The sequence below is a fragment of the Schistocerca nitens genome, chromosome 1 (genome assembly GCF_023898315.1).
Source record: "Schistocerca nitens isolate TAMUIC-IGC-003100 chromosome 1, iqSchNite1.1, whole genome shotgun sequence".
Lineage (NCBI taxonomy): Eukaryota > Metazoa > Arthropoda > Insecta > Orthoptera > Acrididae > Schistocerca > Schistocerca nitens.
The window spans coordinates 25,640,982-25,664,498 of record NC_064614.1 but is presented as its reverse complement, the minus strand read 5'-3'; the positions used below and the strand labels follow the sequence as shown (position 1 = coordinate 25,664,498).

At 40.3% G+C, this 23,517-nt stretch overlaps 1 protein-coding gene across 1 annotated transcript in view; it reads right to left on the bottom strand.

Annotated features, from left to right (window-relative positions):
* Positions 1-23,517, bottom strand: part of LOC126257285 (Down syndrome cell adhesion molecule-like protein Dscam2) — a 587,314-nt gene that overhangs the window by 169,000 nt on the left and 394,797 nt on the right. Inside the window, exons 16-21 of the mRNA XM_049955551.1 lie at positions 21,786-21,934; positions 11,266-11,449; positions 5,569-5,586; positions 5,130-5,152; positions 2,939-3,061; positions 2,737-2,807 (exon numbers count right to left, since the gene is read on the bottom strand). Coding sequence (XP_049811508.1) covers positions 2,737-2,807; positions 2,939-3,061; positions 5,130-5,152; positions 5,569-5,586; positions 11,266-11,449; positions 21,786-21,934 — 568 coding nt within the window. The remainder of the gene's footprint in view (positions 1-2,736; positions 2,808-2,938; positions 3,062-5,129; positions 5,153-5,568; positions 5,587-11,265; positions 11,450-21,785; positions 21,935-23,517) is intronic.

Genomic DNA, 23,517 nt, shown 5'->3' with positions numbered 1-23,517 from the left:
GAGCACGAAGAGTCTCTACATTTGGTACTGGGCTTGCGTAGACAAGAGCTTTCAAATGCCCCCATAAATGAAAGTCAAGAGGGTTGAGGTCAGGAGGGTGTGGAGGCCATGGAATTGGTCCGCCTCTACCAATCCATCGGTCACCGAATCTGTTGTTGAGAAGCGTACGAACACTTCGACTGAAATGTGCAGGAGCTCCATCGTGCATGAATCACATGTTATGTCGTACTTGTAAAGGCACATGTTCTAGCAGCACAGGTAGAGTATACCATATGAAATCATGATAGCGTGCTCCATTGAGCATAGGTGGAAGAACATGGGGCCCAATCAAGACATCACCAACAATGCCTGCCCAAACGTTCACAGAAAATCTGTGTTGATGATGTGATTGCACAATTGCGTGCGGATTCACACATGTTGATTGTGAAAATTTACAATTTGATCACGTTTGAATGAAGCCTCATCCGTAAAGAGAACATTTGCACTGAAATGAGGATTGACACATTTTGGATGAACCATTCGCAGAAGTGTACCCGTGGAGGCCAACCAGCTGCTGAGAGTGCCTGCACATGCTGTACATGGTACGGAAACAACTGGTTCTCCCATAGCACTCTCCATACAGTGACGTGGTCAACGTTACCTTGTACAGCAGCAACTTCTCTGACGCTGACATTAGGGTTATCGTCAACTGCACGAAGAATTGCCTCATCCATTGCAGGTGTCCTCGTCGTTCTAGGTCTTCCCCAGTCGCGAGTCATAGGCTGGAATGTTCCGTGCTCCCTAAGACGCCGATCAATTGCTTCGAACGTCTTCCTGTCGGGACACCTTCGTTCTGCAAATCTGCCTCGATACTAATGTACCGCGCCACGGCTATTGCCCCGTGCTAATCCATACATCAAATGGGCATCTGCCAACTCCGCATTTGTAAACATTGCACTGACTGCAAAACCACGTTCGTGATGAACACTAACCTGTTGATGCTACGTACTGATGTGCTTGATGCTAGTACTGTAGAGCAATGAATCGCATGTCAACACAAGCACCGAAGTCAACATTACTTTCGTTCAATTGGGCCAACTGGCGGTGAATCGAGGAAGTACAGTACATACTGACGAAACTAAAATGAGCTCTAACATGGAAATTAAGCATTTCCGGTCTCATGTCCACATAACATCTTTTCTTTATTTGTGTGTGAGGAATGTTTCCTGGAAGTTTGGCCGTGCCTTTTTGTAACACCCTGTATAGATATATGCACAGTTTAAAAGTAAAATGCAGAATTGCTTAACAGACCATTTATGCCACGAATGCATAAGTGAATTTTTTTAGATGAAGAAATTACAAAGATGAAAGTCATGTAAAAGATACGGCTCATTTTTTCTATCACTTTGCAAAAACTGCATGCAAACAATTTTGTTTGTAGTTAATATTCCCAACTGCTTAAATAGTTTCCTAAAACATGTATGTTCATGAACCCCACATATAAATCCATTTACTTTCTTTTGTGCAAATCAAAACTATCTCGAAAGATGTCAGTAAAGGAAAATAATCCAAAATATGGTAAACTGAACATGAATTTTAAATAAATCAATAAATAAATAAAATAAAATAAATAAAAAATTTTAATTACTGATTTCTATATCCATAAAGTTGGCAATTAATCTTATGACAAAAGTAGTTTAACCTAAATATTTTAATAGGTCTACTATATGGTTTTTACAGTTTAAGTTTTCATTAATATGCACATCTAAGAACTTAGAACTTTGTACACCATGTATTATTTCTTGTTGGTATACTAGGTTAGTAAGAAGTGAGTACTGTTGTCAGTATGGAGATGTTACCAGAAAGTTTAATCAGTATGAGAGTAATGATGGAACTGTTCCATGTACTTAAATGGGTATCCTCTTGGGGAAAGAGGTGATCTTTTTCCAAACTACCAAGAATGGTTAGATAACCAGCATTCATGAATAACATCTGAGATGTTCTACATCCTCTGATGTAAATCTTACGTAAAGACTTTGTGGCCAAGTGGAGCAGGGAGGGAATGGCTTGCAAAGGCACAAAGTATCCTTCACCATCCAGAGTACAGTGGCTGGCAGAGCACATTTCTAGAGGAACGAGATATGGACGAATGACACGAGAAAACCACATGGAAGAATATGTTTGCTTTTTCTATCAGCATTTTTAAAATATCCTTGAGAAGACACACGTCATAACCCACCCACAGTGGACGTACATCGGGCCATTATCTCTTTTATGGCCATGTGTTTCCTTATATCCCTAGTTAGAATAACACTGTTTTAATGCACCTACCTATTCTGAAATACACAAAACATTTAACTATGAAGATGGAAAGTGAGGTACTTAAAAAATCATAGATTTTACTATGAAAGGAATTTTCACATTAGTAATTCATTCTGCGGAGTGAACCTAATTTGACACTGAATGCTATTGCACTGTAAAATTATGTTATTATTGCAAGAGTTTGCTTTAAACTCTTCTTTTGCAATATTTTTGCAGTGAATAACAGAACGTAACAAAAGGATTACATAGAAATTTTCCTGATGCTCTGCAAATGCAAACTCAGAACAGCATGAAAGTGTTTCACATGTAATGTTATCTTTGATTTGCGTTTAAAATTCTTAAGTTATGCAGACACTATGTCCTTCTCATGATGAAGTCCATCATACTTGTCGCAAAGGAAAATTTTAGCTTTTATTACAAAAAAGGAATACATACCTTCCACTTTAAGAGTAGCTCATCAGGATCAACATTTTCAGCATTAACTTCTTGAGGGGTGCCCGATGGAGCTGTTGTTATTGAGTGATGTTATTACAAATTTGATTCATTATGACAGACATAAAACATATGTGAGACATTTCACTAACAGTTAAAATAAAACATTTTGTCTAGGTGACATCTATTACTGCTAAGACCTTACCTTCTTCATGTGTTTTCACAGTAAGGGGATCCGTGAAGATGCTAGCCTCAATAGCATTAACGGCAAGCATTCTTATGTGGTAGCTGGTTGCAGGGTGTAGGTCTCTTATTACAGCACTGCTCACTGACTCTGCCCTGAAAAATCAGAAATGATGATGTCTGCTGTAGGTTGATTCCTGTGAGAGACTATTTACAGCCTTTTTAATAGCAGGAAAAGATAAAAAAAAAGACAAAAGTACTGTATAAAATCTTTTGTTCATTAATTTTATCTAAAGCCTTGAAATGATGTTTTATTCAAAGCACTTCAAACAATAATGTCCACAGCAGACGACTGTGTCTTTGTTAGTAGAACATCTGTGCATTTCAAATGCTTCCTTCTTTCTTTTAATTTTTGGTCATAATCAAGGAGCCAAGCAATCAAATGGCTAAGAGGCTCACGTTAATGTAATGTGCTGCTCCATTTGGACATTTATTACGAAACAAAGGACCAACACAGCTGACACTCTTCTCATGTCCAATATATTACACAGATTCTCAGGTAATACCAGCCTGTCCAACAATGGTTGGATGTTCAAGAGCCTTCTGCCTTGGTAAAGATTTTGATTTCCTCCATTATCAGAAACAATTTGCTGCTTTGTCATACATCTTCCAGAACTGTGCAACTGCACTAAAACAACTGTTTCACCTTTTTCAGTCTCATATCTGACCGATCCCCCCACTGCACATACAACCACTGTACAGAGAGTCTCAAACCTTTTGGGTCAAATTGAAACAGGTGATACTGGGTCCACAATCGATTATATTGAGATAGGGAATCAATGTTCAGAAATGCATATTTATTATGTTATGGATATACACAGTGCACACCACATAACAACAACATACCTCATAGTAATTGTTTAACATGCAACCATCTGACTCAATGAGGCATGGCAATGGAGCATGAAGTTCTGCTGCACTCTCTCAAAGATCCCTTGTGCCTGTTGTACCAGAAGACACGTGGCTTAGACCCTGGCAACCAGGTCTTTATCAATTACTTTGGGTGTTTCATACAACAATGTCCTCACATAATGCCAGATGAAAATGTCCAGAGGTGTGAAATTTGGCAATCGTACTGACCATGGAACTGAACATTCCCTTCCAATCCGATAGTGAAGGTACAAGTTGTTCAGACACTTGCGGGTATCCTTTCATAGACAACATGGGGTGCACTCTCCAAGAACTTCTAACAGTTTCTGATGACACGAGGGTGCAAGACTCACATGTCTCTCGCAGTTGACTTATGTAATGTGTGCAGCCAATCTTCTTCTCGGGTCAGATGTCTGCGTCAATCTTCACAAACTCTTCTTCTCCGAAGACTATAGCTGGTTAAGGGAATTTCAAAATAGACTTATTTTCTACTCTTGAAATGATTCTGTACTCTCAGGATACTTTTTGTTCAACTCTGTTGTATTTTCATCTCCACAATAAAACAACTTCACAAGTTTCAAATAATCGTTCAACTGTCGCAAGTCAACCCCATCTTGGACCATTAGATACTAACAGGTACAACTACAATATGTCTGGTTTAATAACCACTATAAAACTAGTTCTTGTTTTCAGCAAGTCCAACACCAGAAAAACATGTAAATGACTTTAGTTCAATACATAATTCATTTGTTCACAACAAATACAGTCATTACACCATCAAGGAATAAAGCGTGCTTGCTCCTTGTACCGGACATACAGCTTCCATGGCGTGTGCGGCAAACACTTGTCCACGCCAATCGACAGTCACTATTGCAGGATTCTCCCAATAAATGTCCATCCTACACACACAGAAACTGGCGGCAACGTAGACACATCTCCACTCTCTCAGCTTCACACTTAAAATATCAGGTGATGGAGACGGTGGAAAGCCAAGTGCCTCTAGAACTTACACCGAAACTCTTGAGGCACTACATATCCCTCCCCTTATCTCGAACACGTGATCTTTTATACATGATTGTCATGTACAGTAAGGACACATAGGATAATGCTACATCTTTCAACAACATATCTTTTCTATCAATAACAGTGAATATGCCTGATCTCATCTTTCAATCCCTGTTAGAGTTAGCTCTTTTCAATTGTCTGACAATTTGTGCGTACCAAATTTTTGTTTTCTGCCTTTTTTCAATAGTAAATTCCAGGTGTACATAACTCATGAATACTCTTGCTCTTATTTCCCATACTACTTTTCCTAAGTATGTACTTATTCATTACTTATTGTAATCTGGAGGAACTCTGAGTAAAACAAAAGTGTTCCCTTCTTCAGATACTTTTAATTTTAGAACGTAAAAATGCTAGTGTTGCATAGAATTCAAACCTACGAGACACATCCCTTTAAACTTGTGACTTCTGTCACGGTACTGCCCTTTTTCCCTTTAGGAACAGTACCTATATCTTACATGGGTTGATCCTAGGAGTACCCTCTCTCCTTCCATTTTGGTAGGTATGCCCCTTTCTTATTCCTATCCTTCTATGGTACAGGTCAATTCCCTTCTTGGCACCCCTGTGCACGCAGTATAGGTCAGTCTTTCATAGGTCTGCCTATCCGCCCTTTTTCTCATCCAATAAATGTAGAGTGCGCCCTCCACATCCTTCTTGAGCAGGCCTCCTGGTTCATTGCTCTAGCATACATCTTTATGTATACTATTCTTAAATATTCTCTGGTAAAATTATAAATCTACCTCACACCTCAACTCCACTTTCCAATACTCCATCTAATACCTTAGAGTCCTCTTTCACTCCTCACTCCTACTATATAAACAGATATTACGCCTACACATAGTAGATGCTATGTCTACCTGTATTTACCAACTCCCACTAGATACTATGCCTTTTCTCAAAAGACTAGCATGACTAACTCCAATTAACTTATCCCTGTTTTATACTTATTGCTCCAGTTCTCCTGTTCCTGCTTCTCGAGGCACATGCATGGATTGTTATTATCCTGTCTTTATATGCATGAAAATATATATGAGAGCAATGAAAAAAATAGTGATGCACAACCGTCACATATCAACAATGTAATATGTGGCCTTGAGGCATCAAGGGATCACAAATTTAGCATTGGAGGGCAGCATGGAGGGTAAAAATCGTAGAGGGAGACCTAGAGATGAATACACTAAGCAGATTCAGAAGGATGTAGGTTGCAGTAAGTACTGGGAGATGAAGAAGCTTGCACAGGATAGAGTAGCATGGAGAGCTGCATCAAACCAGTCTCAGGACTGAAGACCACAACAACAACAACAACAATATGTGGATCTACTCAGAGTGTTGTTCTCCTGCCTTTATTCCCCTACACCTCTTGGAGGTTCAGACATCGCTTCAGTTTTCTAATCTGTAATTTTCATGCTTGTGTGTAAGTTTCTCTTTGTGTGTATGTCTATGTGTGTTTGTGCAGCCTGATTCTTCGGTCTACTTAAGTGAAATAAGTTGTAGGTTCTTTGTAACCAAAGAAAAAGAGAAGGACTTCTGCGATAGAAGTATATGAATATGGAAAGAGGGAAAGATAGGTAGGTACTCAGATGATAAGTAAGAAAGTTGCTGAGATTGAAGAAGAGAAAAAAGATAGCCCCAAAGACAGGAAACCTTTTCCAAACCCCTTCCCCAGGATCCCTACTTTGCCAGTATTTGAGTCAGAAGCCGGAGGAGGTATGATGTTAAACGTCTCCTACAGATCTGACATTCTCACCTTCACCTTTGAAGTCCCTGAAGAAAAATCTTAGCAAGTGGAAGCGGAGTCATCACCGATGAGTAGCAGCTGGTGCAGTCCGCGTCGGTGGCTGGTTACTGTGTCAGCGGGATGTATGTGTGTCAAAACTGCTTACTCTCCACATCCAATTTTCGTAGTCGAAAGGTTGCGGTCTTCTCTCCAGTTTTTTCTTTTTCGCTATTACTTTCTCAAGTCTTTTACTATGTTGCACTCGCCTGTTTCTTCCATTGTTTTATTGGACTCAATACAATTACTGAAAGCAGTTTTCACATCTTGTTAGGCCTGGTCACTATGGCAACTCATAATATCTTCTTCCCGTTTCTGTCTTGAAATTCCCACTTTCTTCAGGTCCTGTCACTTAGGTCGCCACGTTCTAATGTTTTGAGGCGTGTACGGCAAAAAATAATATTTTCTTATTTCCGTAATCTGATGTTCACATACACAAATTTTACTGTCAATATACTCGTCGATTAACGATGTAGTTGACTTGAAACACAATAAGTTTCTTCGTGTTCACTTAAATATATAACTTGCAGAGACCAATTAAATAACATTTATGAGAGAGTTGGCTTAACAACCATTCCTCTTCTCACAAAATCTGAACTACGCCTTGCCTTTAGCAAGTCCACGACGTGAAAATCAAATGTAAGTGTCTTGAGTTCAATACATAATTTATTTGTTCACAACAAATGCAGTTATTACACCATCAAGGAATAAAGCGTGCTTGCTCCTTGTACTGCACATACAGCTTCTATGGAGCGAGCGGCAAATACTTGTCCACGCCAATCGACAGTCACTATTGCAGTATTCTCCCGATACAAGTCTATCCTGCACAAACAGAAACCAGCGGCGAGGTAGACACATCTCCACTCTCTCACCCTCATACTTTCAATATCGGGTGTTCGAGACTGTGGAAAGCTGAGTGTCTTTGGAACTTATACCGAAATTCTCGAGGCACTACAAACTGTGGCAGCACATCTGGCAGAACACCATATAACATGAGCCAGTTAAACAGAGAGGCAGCAAATAATGTCATGTTTGGTGATCTTTGACAATGCCCACCCATACGTTGATGGACAATTGTTGCTGGTGGCCACCCAATTCAGATGGCATGGGGATTGTCCTTACTCCAGACATGGCTGTTGCAGTTGTTGAAAACACCATCACAGGTGGCTTGAGGCCTCATACATGAACAATACAAACTGTAAGAAGTTTGGCACTACAGCACTGCTGTGGATTAGCCACTGAAGGTCGTCACATGACCATGTGGTATGAACCAAGTTGAGTACAGCATGTCTGTTTGGTGGTCACAGATGTATACTGTCTATCACCTACTGCTTCTTCAAGTGAACAACAGACACCCGGGGTCATTGCTAGAATGCATAAAAACTGCATGCATCATTGCAAAACACGCACTGAGATGGGCAGTCACCACTCTGAACAGTTACTATGAGCCACATTGTTGTCATGCGGTGTACGCTGTGTACATCCACAATACAATAAAAATGCATTTCTGACCCTTGGTTCCCTGTCTCAATATAATCAGCTGTGGATCCATTATCACCTGTTTCAGTTTGACCCAAAAGGTTTGATACACGATTTATACATAAAGTACTGAGGACACTGAATGTGCATATTTTTTATGTAAAGGGATAGATCTGGAATAAATTTCAGCTAGTAAAAGGTAATACACTGTTCAAAAACTGCAAGAGGAGGAGGTATACTTAAAAACGGCTTGGAGACGTGATAAGATGCCAGCTAGATTAGATTATGGCAGAAAAGAGATTCCAAAATCGGGTAGTGGACTGTATGGCAGGCCAGCTGCAAATATGCACTCAGATCATTATTTAATAATGATGAAGAGTAGGTTAGAGTTTAAAAAAACCATACAGAAGAATCAATGTCGAAAGATGTGGAATTCTGAACTACTGAAGAGTGATGTGTGAGTTTGAAATTCTCCAAGTCCATAGATACTGTGGTGATGTATACCACAGCAGGCATTTCAGTTGAACAGGAATATACATACAAAAAAAGGGCAATCACAGATGTTGGACAGTCAAATATTGGTACAAGGAAGGGAACTGTGAATAAATCTTGGGTAACAGAGGAATTATCTCAATTGATCAGCAATAAAAGGAAGTACAAAATTGCTCAAGAAAAGATGGTAATACAGCAAAATAAGTGTTTTAGGAATGAAACAAATATTAAGTGCTGGGACACTTAAGTGGAATGGTTGCACAAACAATGATAATAAATCAAACAGAAATGTTCATCAGAAGAATGTATTCAGCATACAGAAATGTCAAGGCAACGTGCTGTGAAATTAAAAGCAAAGACAATAACACCAAGACGGCAAGAGGAATATCACTGTTAAACATAGAGGAAAGAATACACTGAAGTCCTCTACATGGCGGAGGACCTGTCTTACAATGAGATAGAAAAAGAACTGGGAGTTAACATGGAAGATGTGGGTGATCCAGTACTAGAGTCAGAGTTTAATGGGGCTTAAGAGAACTTGTGATCAAGTAAGGTGCAAGGCAATTTCTGAAATCACTTGGGGAAATGACTGCCAAAATATAATTCAGTTGGTGTGTAGAAATTACAGGACTGGAAGCATACCATCATCTACACAGTCCCAAAGATGGCAAGGGCATGTAAGTACAAAAACCATCGTACAGTCAGCTTAACAGAACAAGCATCAAAGTTGCTGACATGGATAATATATAGAAGAATGGAAAAGAAGATCAAGTATCTGTTAAATGATCAGTGGATTGGCTTAAGGTAAGATACATGCAGCAGAAAAGCAGTTGTAACGTGCTTGATAATGAAAGCAAGACTTAAGAAAAACCAAGACACATTCTTAGGATTTGTAGACCTAGAAAAAGCATTCTTTAATGTAAAATGCAACAATGTGTTCAAAATTCTCTGATAAATAGGTTTAAGCTATAAGGAAATACAAGTAGTGTGCAATATGTACAAAAAGGAAGAGGGAAAAATAAGGATGGAAGACCAAGAGTTGACAGATCAGATTAAAAAGGGTGTGAGACAGAGATGCAGTCTTTCACCTCATCTGTTCAATCTATACATTCACGAAACAATGGTGGAAATAAAATAAATGCTCTGCTGTGGGATTAAAATGAAGTTAAGTGCAGAAGTATTACAAGGCCTGTTGAATGAAATGAACAGTCTAATGACTGCAGAATATGTGCTGAGGATAAACGGAAGAAAGACAAAAGTAACGTGGAGTAGCAGAAGTGAGATTAGTGATCAACTTACCATCAAAGTTGAGGACCACAAAGAAGATGAAGGAATTCCACTACAGGAGGACATGAAGAGCAGACTAGAAGAGGCAAAGAGGACAGTCCTGGGCCATAAACATCTACCAAAACTAGACCTTAATTTGAGGAAGAAATACCCGAGTTTGTAAATTTGGAGCTCAGTAATGCATGGAAGTAAATCATGGACTGCAGGAAAATTGGGGGGGGGGGAACCAGAATTGAAGCACTTAGATGTGGTGCTATTGTTGGTGACCCACAACAGCAGCAATCTTGCTTCTTTACTCAAGAGCAACACCATCAAAGGATGCAACCTGGAATAAAACGTACAAACTACAGGAAAACAAACTGTGCTCCCAAAGCATGTGAGCACATTCAAATATTCACACTGTTTCAAGTAAAATGTAAATGTTGTGTGACTAGGGCCTCCCGTCAGGTAGACCGTTCACCGGGTGCAAGTTTTTTGATTTGACACCACTTTACTTCAGCAATTTGTGCGTTGATGGGGATGAAATTATGATGATTAGGACAACATAACACCCATTCTCTGAGCGGAGAAAATTTCCGACCCAGCTGGGAATCCAACCCGGGCCTTTAGGATTGACATTCTGTCGCACTGACCACTCAGTTACCAGCGGCGGACACTGTTTCAAGTCAAAGACATGAACTAACCATGTAAAGGATGTAAGATATTTGATTCTTTTGAGAAATTACAAAATTAGTTTTATACAGTAATATACAGTAATATATATTACTCACAACTGGTGACTGATGAAGCAAAAATAATAGAAATAAATGTTAACTTTTGTGTTTTAATGGCATGGCTTGGTTTTGTTTATGTGTGTTTGAATTTTAATAATATAAGCTTTTATCAAAAGTTCTAATGAGTGGTTACATGAGGATTACAGTGACTTCTTTTTAATGAGTTAACATCATAATCCGTCGACAGTCTATTTTCACTATGTTCTAAGTTCTTCTAACAATAAAGTTAGTTTAACATTAAGAATCAAAGTCAATATTACATTTTATTTCACAAAATGAGAGTAAATTGGTAACATTTAAAAAACTGTAATTTACACCATTCATGGTATACTGTATAATGTATTCCAAACAGAAAGGTACTAGCTCACATAAACTAATTCCTAATGGCTGTCTCATTCCTCATTTTAATGAGGTTGTCTAAGCATAAGGAAAATTTGTACATTTCAGTTGAAACTGCTGTATTTTTAATTTTTCTTGTGGCTTGCAATGTTCCACCTAGGTTACCACTATGCTATAAGTACTCACTTCTTACTTGTTAAATCAGCACCTGACGATGAAATGGAGACATTAACGGTGCCAATGTGATTCCAGTCATCGATGAGGCTAGTTGCCCTCTTGTACTGTATGAGATATCCCATCAAGCTGCTGTGTCCATCAAATGGAGGCCGCCATGACAGACGGACTGACCTGCTGTCTACCTCCACCACTTCAACATCAAGTGGTGGGTCTGGTGGCTCTGCAAACAAAAACGTTAAATAAATTAATATATTTTGCGAAGACAATCACAATTATTATATAAGAATATGTTCTGGGACACTAAAACAATCCCACAAAACTGGAAGGTTGCATTAATTCAACCACTTCAAAAAAAAAAAAAAAAAAAAAAAAAAAAAAAAAAAAAAAAAAAAAAAAAAAGAAAAAGACACCCATCCACCCATCCACCCACACACACACACATACACACACACACACACAGGGCAAAACAGACATAAGCAATTACAGAGGGATTTCAATACTCCTTCAGATCACAAAATCTTACTGAAACCTCTCCTGGACATATTAAATCCCCCAATTAAATAAACAAACTGGAGATTACTGAGTTGGAGTTAAGAGTAACAAATCCTATCCAGAGGAAATTCTAAACTTTAAACAAATTACTTAGTACATCCAAATATTAAATAAAAAAGGGCTGATATTTGTTGATTTTAAAAATGCATATGATTCCATAGATAGAAACTTCTTCCTCAAAACCATGAAGGACTTTGCTGCAGATAGGAAAACTCTGGAAATAACTACACAAACTCTTACAAACACATCATCAGAAGTTAAATTTCTTGGAGTAATTTCGAATTTCTTCTCAATTATATCTGGAGTCAGACAATTGGACAACTTGTCACCAATATCATTCAGTTGTGTGCTGGAAAAAATAATAAGACAATGAAAAATAGTGAAAAAAAAAACAAAAAGTTAATTACAACATAAAGGTGGGTTGATTGAAAGATGAAAGTAAATTGTCTGGCCTTGGCAGACGATCTCGTATAAACAGATGGAACCTTAGAGAATGCAAAGAAACGACTAGAGCTACTGAAGGAAATAGCTGGAAGGGCAGGTCTACAAAAACCATTTGAAACACAGAACACATGACCAATGAAAGTAACTCACCAATTGTTGCAACATCCAGTAAATAGACAACTTTAAATATTAGTTAGTTAGTTTGTTTGTTTCATGTTCCATGGATCATTTTCCACAATAGATTGTAATGATATGGAGTGACTCACTTTACATTCATATCACAAATTAATTTGTAAATATGGTCAAGTGTTACTAAGAATTATGCAGGTGAAACTAGTATTGATGAGTTGGGCAGAGAATTACAGCCAGCTAAGCCCATAGCTAATATCTGTACAAGATGAGATAAAAATTGTAGCAAAAGAGGCAACAGAAATTAGGGAAAGATGTAAGGCAGGAATCACCAAGGTCAACACAGAATTAACAATGACTGCTAGCACTGGTGACAACTAACAGAAATAACTTGGGTTACTTTATAATAGATTATACAGAAGGAAGCTGGACACCTCAGTACAGCAGTAAACACCACAGTACTAAATGGTTTATAAGAAGTACAATCTTTTGATAGGAACTGCAACAGATTCTGATTGAAAGAGAGATAACACCCAATAGTGGTTTTGCTCAGGTTCAAAAGAGCAATACCCCAGAAATAAGTAATATACAAAAATGACAGATTTTACAGTGAAGTGGATGGATGAAGGAGCAGCCAACTGAAGGGATTCCCTGAATTTAGACAGGACGATGTACAATGAATAGAGAAATACTATCCACACAAAGTGCAAGAAGAGAACAAGGATGAACTAAGACTACGAGTATATAATAGACAGATGGATAGGTTGGTAGTTGGTATGTTACAAAAGTCACTAGAATTTCTGAATGAGCCAGTGGGAGAGAAAACATTAATAACATGGGTAACGGACAGAGTACCAGCACGATATGGAGATATGTCATACGGTGCAATGGTCGAAAAGGAAAAGCAAGCAAAAATTATTTTAAAATGAGTACAAGAAGGAGTGAAGCAAGAAGGTCATGATAGTAACAGGAATAACTCGGATCACAACACCAAAATCAGGAATACAGATGTAAATGGCCCATGCCCCAGTGACATCAATCGGTCGCTACAGATATAATCACAAAACTTCTGAGCAGGCTTTTGGTCACATGAACAGAAAACTGGCAGATGAAGCAAGATATGAAGAGCACCATGAGACCTGAGAACAGCAGCACAGGAAGTTATGATGCAATGAGAGGCAAAATGTCATGCTGAGAGGAGAGGAAGAAATACATAGACTACGGCACAAAAAAAGTACAGAGAGAAATGAGAATGCCCTGAACTAGTGCTGAGGAGTAAATGGCATCATTATGAATTATAAAGAAAGGAAGACATAACACAGGAATTAAATACAATCAGGGAAATAAAATTCAAGAATTAGTTAGGCAGTAATATGGGTAATGACATAAACCCAGCTGTGCATAATAATGAAGAAAATGAAAATACAGTGGTAGTAGTAGATATAGTCAGTTAGATGTTTTGGTAAATGAAGAGATTATGACTGACAAAGAGGAGGAAGAAGAAAATACAAGAAAAGATGGTCCCAGAGTACTAAAAGAAATGGTTTTAAAAGTACGAGGGTGGTTTGAAAAGTTCTCGGAATCACCAGGACAGGTCAGTGCTAGCGCAACGAGTTGTTCACATGACAGTCATTGGATGGTTGCCTATAAACGTGTGCCACGTTGGTGCTCTTGGAAGAGAACGGTGGTGGTGACTTGGCTCTGTTGTTGTTCCTGTGTAGTGATTTGTGAAGATGGAAAAAATTGAGATTCGAGCAGTGAATAAGTATTTCTTAAAGAAAGGATGAAAGCAAAGGACATTCATGATTATTTCCAGAATACACTGGGGGACTCTGCTCCTTCAGATTCAACTGTTGCCAAGTGGACAAATGAATTTAAATTTCGTTGGGAGAGCTTAGATGATTATCTGCACAGTGGTCGGCAAAGATGTGTCACTACTCCACAAATCACCGCAAAAGTGCACAAAATGGGCTTGTCACATGAAAGGGTATATCAAATTTCAACTGAAGAATTAGGAATGAAAAAACTATCTGCAAGATAGGTGCCATGACTCTTGACGCTGGATCAAAAATGCACGAGAATGAACTTATGAGAACAATGTTTGGCACGGTTTAGGAGAAACAAACAAGATTTTTTGCACCAGTTTGTGACCACAGATGAAACTTGGGTGTATTACTATACCCCAGAGACAAAACAACAGTCAAAGGAGTGGAAGCATGCTGATTCTCCGCCACCAAAGAAAGCAAAGACAGTTCGTTCAGGGGAAAAGTCATGACATCAGTGTTCTGAGAAGCAAAGGGGATTCTGTTTGTAGATTATCTTCCAACTGGGCAAACAATTACTGAAGAATACTATGCTAACCTCCTGGACAAATTACAACAAAAGATATGCAAAAAAAACGACAGGTTTAGCAAAGAAGAAAGTCATCTTCCATCAAGACAATGCTCGCCCGCACACATGTGACATCGCCACAGCAAAATTACACAAACTTGTGTCTCCCCCCCCCCTGCCCCCCTGGAGGAATTTTGGCCCTCATTAACCAATACATCCAACCAATTGCCCAAAATCCAGCCTCCCACATCAAAGATACCAACCATTTCCTTCCCCTACTATCCACCATTCCTATCCCTTTACCTCCTGGATTCCTAATCATCACTTGATGCCACTTCACTATACACCAACATCCTTCATGCCCATGATCTTGACACTATTGAACACTAGTTCTCCCAACATCCTTCACACTTCAACCCACTACTTCATTCCTCACACACTTTGCTGCTGCTGTGGTCTTCAGTCCTGAGACTGGTTTGATGCAGCTCTCCATGCTACTCTATCCTGTGCAAGCTTCTTCATCTCCCACTACCTACTGCAACCTACATCCTTCTGAATCTGCTTGGTGTATTCAACTCTTGGTCTCCCTCTACGATTTTTACCCTTCACGCTGCCCTCCAATACTAAATTGGTGATCCCTTGATGCCTCAGAACATGTCCTACCAACCGATCGCGTCTTCTGGTCAAGTTGTGCCACAAACTTCTCTTCTCCCCAATCCTATTCAGTACTTCCTCATTAGTTATGTGATCTACCCATCTAATCTTCAGCATTCTTCTGTAGCACCACATTTCGAAAGCTTCTATTCTCTTCTTGTCCAAACTATTTATCGTCCATGTTTCACTTCCATACATGGCTACACTCCATACAAATACTTTCAGAAATGACTTCCTGACACTTAAATCTATACTCGATGTTAACAAATTTCTCTTCTTCAGAAACGCTTTCCTTGCCATTGCCAGTCTACAGTTTATATCCTCTCTACTTCGACCATCATCAGTTATTTTGCTCCCCAAATAGCAAAACTCCTTTACTACTTTAAGTGTCTCATTTCCTAATCTAATTCCATCAGCATCACCCGACTTAATTCGACTACATTCCATTACCCTCGTTTTGCTTTTGTTGATGTTCATCTTATATCCTCCTTTCAAGACACTGTCCATTCCATTCAACTGCTCTTCCAAGTCCTTTGCTGTCTCTGACAGAATTACAATGTCATCGGCGAACCTCAAAGTTTTTATTTCTTCTCCATGGATTTTAATACCTACTCCGAATTTTTCTTTTGTTTCCTTTACTGCTTGCTCAATATACAGATTGAATAACATCGGGGAGAGGCTACAACCCTGCCTTACTCCCTTCCCAACCACTGCTTCCCTTTCATGTCCCTCGACTCTTATAACTGCCATCTGGTTTCTGTACAAATTGTAAATAGCCTTTCGCTCCCTGTATTTTACCCCTGTCACCTTTAGAATTTGAAAGAGAGTATTCCAGTCAACATTGCCAAAAGCTTTCTCTAAGTCTACAAATGCTAGAAACGTAGGTTTGCCTTTCCTTAATCTTTCTTCTAAGATAAGTCATAAGGTCAGTATTGCCTCACGTGTTCCAGTGTTTCTACGGAATCCAAACTGATCTTCCCCGAGGTTGGCTTCTATTAGTTTTTCCATTCGTCTGTAAACAATTCGTGTTAGTATTTTGCAGCTGTGACTTATTAAACTGATGGTTCGGTAATTTTCACATCTGTCAACACCTGCTTTCTTTGGGATTGGAATTATTATATTCTTCTTGAAGTCTGAGGGTATTTCGCCTGTCTCATACATCTTGCTCACCAGATGGTAGAGTTTTGTCAGGACTGGCTCTCCCAAGGCCGTCAGTAGTTCCAATGGAATGTTGTCTACTCCGGGGGCCTTGTTTCGACTCAGGTCTTTCAGTGCTCTATCAAACTCTTCACGTAGTATCGTATCTCCCATTTCATCTTCATCTACATCCTCTTCCATTTCCATAATATTGTCCTCAAGTACATCGCCCTTGTATAGACCCTCTATATACTCCTTCCACCTTTCTGCTTTCCCTTCCTTGCTTAGAACTGGGTTTCCATCTGAGCTCTTGATATTCATACAAGTCATTCTCTTATCTCCAAAGGTCTCTTTAATTTTCCTGTAGGCAGTATCTATTTTACCCCTAGTGAGATAAGCCTCTACATCCTTACATTTGTCCTCTAGCCATCCCTACTTAGCCATTTTGCACTTCCTGTCGATCTAATTTTTGAGACGTTTGTATTCCTTTTTGCCTGCTTCATTTACTGCATTTTTATATTTTCTCCTTTCACCAATTAAATTCAATATTTCTTCTGTTACCCAAGTATTTCTACTAGACCTCGTCTTTTTACCTACTTGATCCTCTGCTGCCTTCACTACTTCGTCCCTCAAAGCTACCCATTCTTCTTCTACTGTATTTCTTTCCCCCATTCCTGTCAATTGTTCCCTTATGCTCTCCCTGCAACTGTGTACAGCCTCTGGTTCTTTCAGTTTATCCAGGTCCCATCTCATTAAATTCCCACCTTTTTGCAGTTTCTTCAGTTTCAATCTACAGGTCATAACCAATGGATTGTGGTCAGAGTCCACATCTGCCCCTAGAAATGTCTTACAATTTAAAACCTGGTTCCTAAATCTCTGTCTTACCATTATATAATCTATCTGATACGTTTTAGTATCTCCAGGGTTCTTCCATGTATACAACCTTCTTTCATGATTCTTAAACAAAGTGTTAGCTATGATTAAGTTATGCTCTGTGCAAAATTCTACCAGACAGCTTCCTCTTTCATTTCTTAGCCCCAATCCATATTCACCTACTATGTTTCCTTCTCTCCCTTTTCCTACACTCGAATTCCAGTCACCCATAACTATTAAATTTTCGTCTCCCTTCACAATCTGAATAATTTCTTTTATTTCATCATACATTTCTTCAATTTCTTCGTCATCTGCAGAGCTAGTTGGCATATAAACTTGTACTACTGTAGTAGGTGTGGGCTTCGTATCTATCTTGGCCACAATAATGCGTTCACTATGCTGTTTGTAGTAGCTAACCCGCACTCCTATTTTTTTATTCATTATTAAACCTACTCCTGCATTACCCCTATTTGATTTTGTGTTTATAACCCTGTAGTCACCTGACCAGAAGTCTTGTTCCTCCTGCCACGGAACTTCACTAATTCCCACTGTATCTAACTTTAACCTATCCATTTCCCTTTTTAAATTTTCTAACCTATCTGCCCGATTAAGGGATCTGACATTCCACGCTCCGACCCGTAGAACGCCAGTTTTCTTTCTCCTGATAATGACATCCTCTTGAGTAGTCCCCGCCTGGAGATCCGAATGGGGGACTATTTTACCTCCGGAATATTTTACCCAAGAGGACGCCATCATCATTTAATCATACAGTAAAGCTGCATGTCCTCGGGAAAAATTACGGCTGTAGCTTCCCCTTGCTTTCAGCCGTTCGCAGTACCAGCACAGCAAGGCCGTTTTGGTTATTGTTACAAGGCCAGATCAGTCAATCATCCAGACTGTTGCCCTTGCAACTACTGAAAAGGCTGCTGCCCCTCTTCAGGAACGACACGTTTGTCTGGCCTCTCAACAGATACCCCTCCATTGTGGTTGCACCTACGGTACGGCTATCTGTATCGCTGAGGCACGCAAGCCTCCCCACCAACAGCAAGGTCCATGGTTCATGGGGGGCATTACCTACAAACAAATCCATGGTATGGCTATGGGCACCTGCATCGCACCATCCTATGCTAACCTATTCATGGGCCATCTAGAGGAATCCTTCCTAAAAACCTAGAATCCTAAGCCCATTTGCTTCACCTGGTCCTACTCAACCCAAAAAGATGACCTCTGTCTCAGAGGTGGCTACATCAGTACCGCCGTCTATATCAAACCTACTAACCACCAGCAATACCTCCACTTCGACAGCTGCCACCCGTTTCATACCAAGAAGTCCCTTCCGTACAGCCTAGCCACCCGTGGTCGTTGCATCTGCAGTGACGAGCAGTCCCTCTCTAAATACACCGAGGGTCTCACTGAAGCCTTCACTGACCATAATTATCCTCCCATCCTTGTACAAAAGCAAATCTCCCATGCCTTATCTTTCCAGTCTCCCACCACCTCCCAAAGTCCCACAGTCCGGCCACAGAGGGGCATTCCCCTCGTAACTCAGTAACAGCTGGGACTGGAGCAACTGAATTACATTCTCTGCCAGAGTTTCGACTACCTCTTGTCGTGCCCTGAAATTAGAAATGTGCTACCCACTATCCTTCCCACCCCTCCTACCATGGTATTCCGCTGTCCACCGAACCTACACAATATACTTGTCCATCCTTACACAACCCCTGCTCCAAATCCCTTATCTCATGACTCATATCCCTGTAATAGACCTAGATGCAAGACCTGTCCCATACATCCTCCTACCACCACCTACTCCAGTCCGGTCACTAACATTACCTATCACATCAAAGGCAGGGCTACCTGTGAAACCATTCATGTGATCTACAAACTAAGCTGTATTCTATGAAGGCATGACAACCAACAAGCTGTCTGTCCGCACGAATGGCCACTGACAAACTGTGACCAAAAAACAAGTGGACCACCCTGTAGCTGAACACGCTGCCAGACATGATACCCTTCATCTCAATGACTGCTTCACAGCCTGTGCCATATGGATCCTTCCCACCAACACCAGCTTTTCTGAATTGCGCAGGTGGGAACTTTCCCTGCAATACATCCTACGTTCCCGTAACCCTCAACCTTTGTTAGTCACTGTCCTCACCCATCCAGCCCCCTCCCTGTTCCCATCCCAGCACTACACAGCCATCATTTCACCGCCACACCCAGCCTTTAATTTCTTTTATTTTTATTTCTCTCTTTTCCACTACTTACCCCCTCCCCCCTCTGCACCTTCTCTCCTACCCTCCGTCCAAACTGCAACACTTCATTGTCCGCCACTCCCACCATACTATCTCTTCCCCTCCCTGCCCCAGCCTCCTCCTTACCCCCACACAGTCGCCACTCCCATCATGCAATGGTGCTGCTGATCACAGTGTAGTTTCAGCTCTCTGAGACTGCAGATGTGTGTGCAAGTTGAGCTTGCGTGAGTGTGTGTGTGTGTGTGTGTGTGTGTGTGTGCATGTGTGTAGGTTCACGGATGGTATCTTCATGATCTGGACACAGGGCAAAGACACCCTATCCTTATTCCTTCACAACCTCAACACCTTCTCTCCCAACTGCTTCACTTGGTCCTCCTCTACCCAGTGTGCCACATCAATGGATGTTGACCCCCTCCTCTCCAATGGCTCCATCCGCACCTCTCTTCACATGAATCCCATCAATCACCAACAGCACCTACATTTTGAACCTTCCATACCTCCCACACCAAAAAATTTCTCCCATACGGGATGGTCATGGTAGGACAGCATATCTACAGTTACACAAATTCCACTGCCCTGAATGCTAGGATCTCATGAAGTCCTTCACAGGCACTATCTCCAGACCTAGTCTGTAAACAAATTTTCCGTGCCATATCCCCACACACCCTCAATCCTCCCACCATCCCCAAGAACCAACAACTAAGGAGTGCCCGTTCATCACTTAATACCACGCCAGACTGTAACAAGTGAACCACTTCCTCAATCAGCGCTTTGATAATTTATCATCGTTCCCTGGTATAAGAGACATCCTACCCGAGATTTTTACCACCCCTGCTAAACCGGTGTTTCATTGCCTACCCAATCTCCACAACATCCTAGTCCATCTCTTTGTCCCTCCCAATTCCAAACCCTTGGCACAGGATCATATCCCTGTGGAAGATCCGGGTGCAAGACTTGCCCAATCCACACAGTCAGTCCTGTCATATGCTTATCCTACCACATCAGAGGCTGGATGATCTATGAGAGCAGCCATGTCATACACCAGCTCTGCTACAATCGCTGCACAGCTTTCTATCTGGTATGACTACCAACCAGTTGTCCACTAGGATGAATGGCCACTGCCAAACTGTGGCCAAGAGCAAAGCAGACCAACCTGTGGCACAACATGCAGCTGAACATATGCTTGATTTCAGTGCCTGTTTCACAAAACATGCCTCTGAAGTCTTCCCCTCCAGCAACATATTTTCTGAACTACACCAATGGGGGTTATCCTTATAAGACAGTCTCCATTCTCAAAACTACCCCAGACTCATCCTGCAGTAATCTAGTGTTCCCACACCCTCCACTCAACAGTTTCTGCCCTCTCCGCCTTATCACCTCCTCCCAATTCACAGCCCCTTCCACTTACTGTGTACCACCTTCTACCAACATACCACTGCTCTGTTCCCCTTCTCTGCTCCTCTCATTTTCCATCGCCCTTCGCCCCCTCCCCCCCCCCCCTCCCACTCCATCCCCCACAGCCTCCTGATGCTGTGCCTCTTTTCGTTGTGCCCATCTGCAACTCAGTGTGTCATTTTTACGATGATTAGAAATCTATCCTTTTCATAATAATGTTGATATTGCATCCTGGGCTTTCCATTGTTTAAATTTGGTATGTTTCAGAGGGCAATATTACAGCTTTGGAGCTCCCTAATAAAATCAATGGTTATTAATTGATACCATAAGAAGAGAAATGTAAAAAGCATTAAATCCAATGGAATGCTCACTGTGGAATTCATTTACTATTAAATGATAATGCATAGCTAATTTCTACTACGTGTCACATAATTAACTTTCCAGATTCCTTTATTTCTTTAGCAGCAAGAGCTTTTATTAAGTGACAAAAAAGAAAAAGAAAAAAGTGAAACGATTGCAATGTTAATCAAAAATTCAATTCACAAAGGAATTAAAGACATTAGCTGCCAACTGTCTTTCATTCCTTTGTGTCTTGAATCACAGAGGCCGCAGGATCATAATGGTGTCCTGTCTTCCGGACAGGTCTGAAAGAACAGATGCCAGATTTTGACTGTCGGAAGCAATCTTTTGTTATGAAACTTCTACTCTCTTTTGTAATTACAGCAGAATTAATACTCACATGGAATAAGTTTTAACAATAGAGAACAAAGTTGTAAATAAACTTACCTTGGATAGTTAAATGGACAAGCAGCTCACTGTGACCAAACACGTTTCCTGCTTCACATACATAGAGGCCAGAGTCCTGTCTGTCTGCCTGGTCAATCACCAGCTGAGCCTGCAGTCCTATGGCTGTCTTCATTTCTGACATACTTAGTCTGGAAGTAATGTGAAAAATTACAGTCACTAGGATCACATTAAAAGAAAGTAATGATCACATAAGAAAGTGAAACACTTACTTCAACTAAAACATAAATGGAGATCACCAACAGTACTTGCCTATTGAAAATTACATCTACCTACATACTTAAAATGATGCCACATTGTTTGAGTTACTTCCATTCCAATTGCATATGAAGTAAAGAGGAATGACTGCTTAAATGCCTCTGTGCAAGCTGTAATTAGTCAACCGGAACAGAATGTAAGCAGCTGAAGAATATCTCTAGATTCTTCATTTAATACTGATTCTTGAAACTTCATGAGTAGGCTTTTGCAGGATTATTGACTTCTATCTTCAAGTGTCTGCCAACTTAGGATACTTAATATTTCCATGACAGTTACCCTTAAGTTAAACAAACTTGAGACCTTCTGTGCTGCCCTCTTTTGAATATGTTCAATAGCCCCTGCTTGTCCTATTTGGTGTGGGTCCCAAATACTTAAGCAGTGCTCTAAGATGGGACACATGGGTGATCTGTAAGCAGTCTGCTTTATAAACTGATGGAATTTTCCCTATATCCTGTCAATAAATTGAAGTTTGCCACCTGTGTTACTTAATTCTGAGGATATGTGACCATTTCATTTCATATCCCTACAAACTGTTACAGCCATGTGTTTGTGTGAGATGGCTTATTTCAACTGTAACTCATTGATGTATTCAAAGAATACTACAGGGCCGTTCAATAAGTAATGCAATACATTTTTTTCTAGGCTAATTTCAGTTGAAAAAAATGTGTAATTTGTTGTGAGAATTCGTGAAATATTCCTGCTTCAGTCCCCATAGTTTTACGAAGTTCTGATGAGTACCATCATTATGCATAGTCTTCAACACAGCGTCTGTAATGGAGGTGCATTCCGAACACAGAGCTGTCATTGAGATTATTTTGGTGGAAAACCAGAGCAGCACAGATATGCACAGGTGCTTATGGATTTTCTATGGAGACCTGGCAGTGAACAAAAGCATGTTGAAGTCACTGGGTGAGGCACTGTCACTATCACAAGGTCACGCAAACCTGTCCAATCTCCCACGTGCTTGCTGGCCACACACAGCTGTGATTCCTGTAAACTTGGAAAATGAGGACATTCTTATTCGACTTGATGCAATAATTTAGCAACAGCTGTATGTATCGTAGAAATTTATTTTATTTTATGAACTTCTATGTGCTACCAGTTTCGGCATTACATTGATGGCATCTTCAGGCCCCACTCGTCATAGCCGTAAGATCGCTATCATGGCAGGAGCCATATAACTGGATCCGTGAATCAATTGTCCTGCAACAGCTCTTGGTGGCCAGGTGACACAGACAGCTGAGTCTGTTCAACATACTGCCCAAAGAGAAGTTGAGCTTCTCCCATCATGTTCCTTGCTCTAATAACATGTGGGAATGCAGCTGGATAAATTCTTCAAAAGTCTGATATTCAGACATGTCAGACCTATCATTTTCAAGGCATAAACTGGATAAGGCCCTAAAATGACAGTAATTGTTACTTGTAGAGATATCGGTGAATTTCGATGTTATCGGTC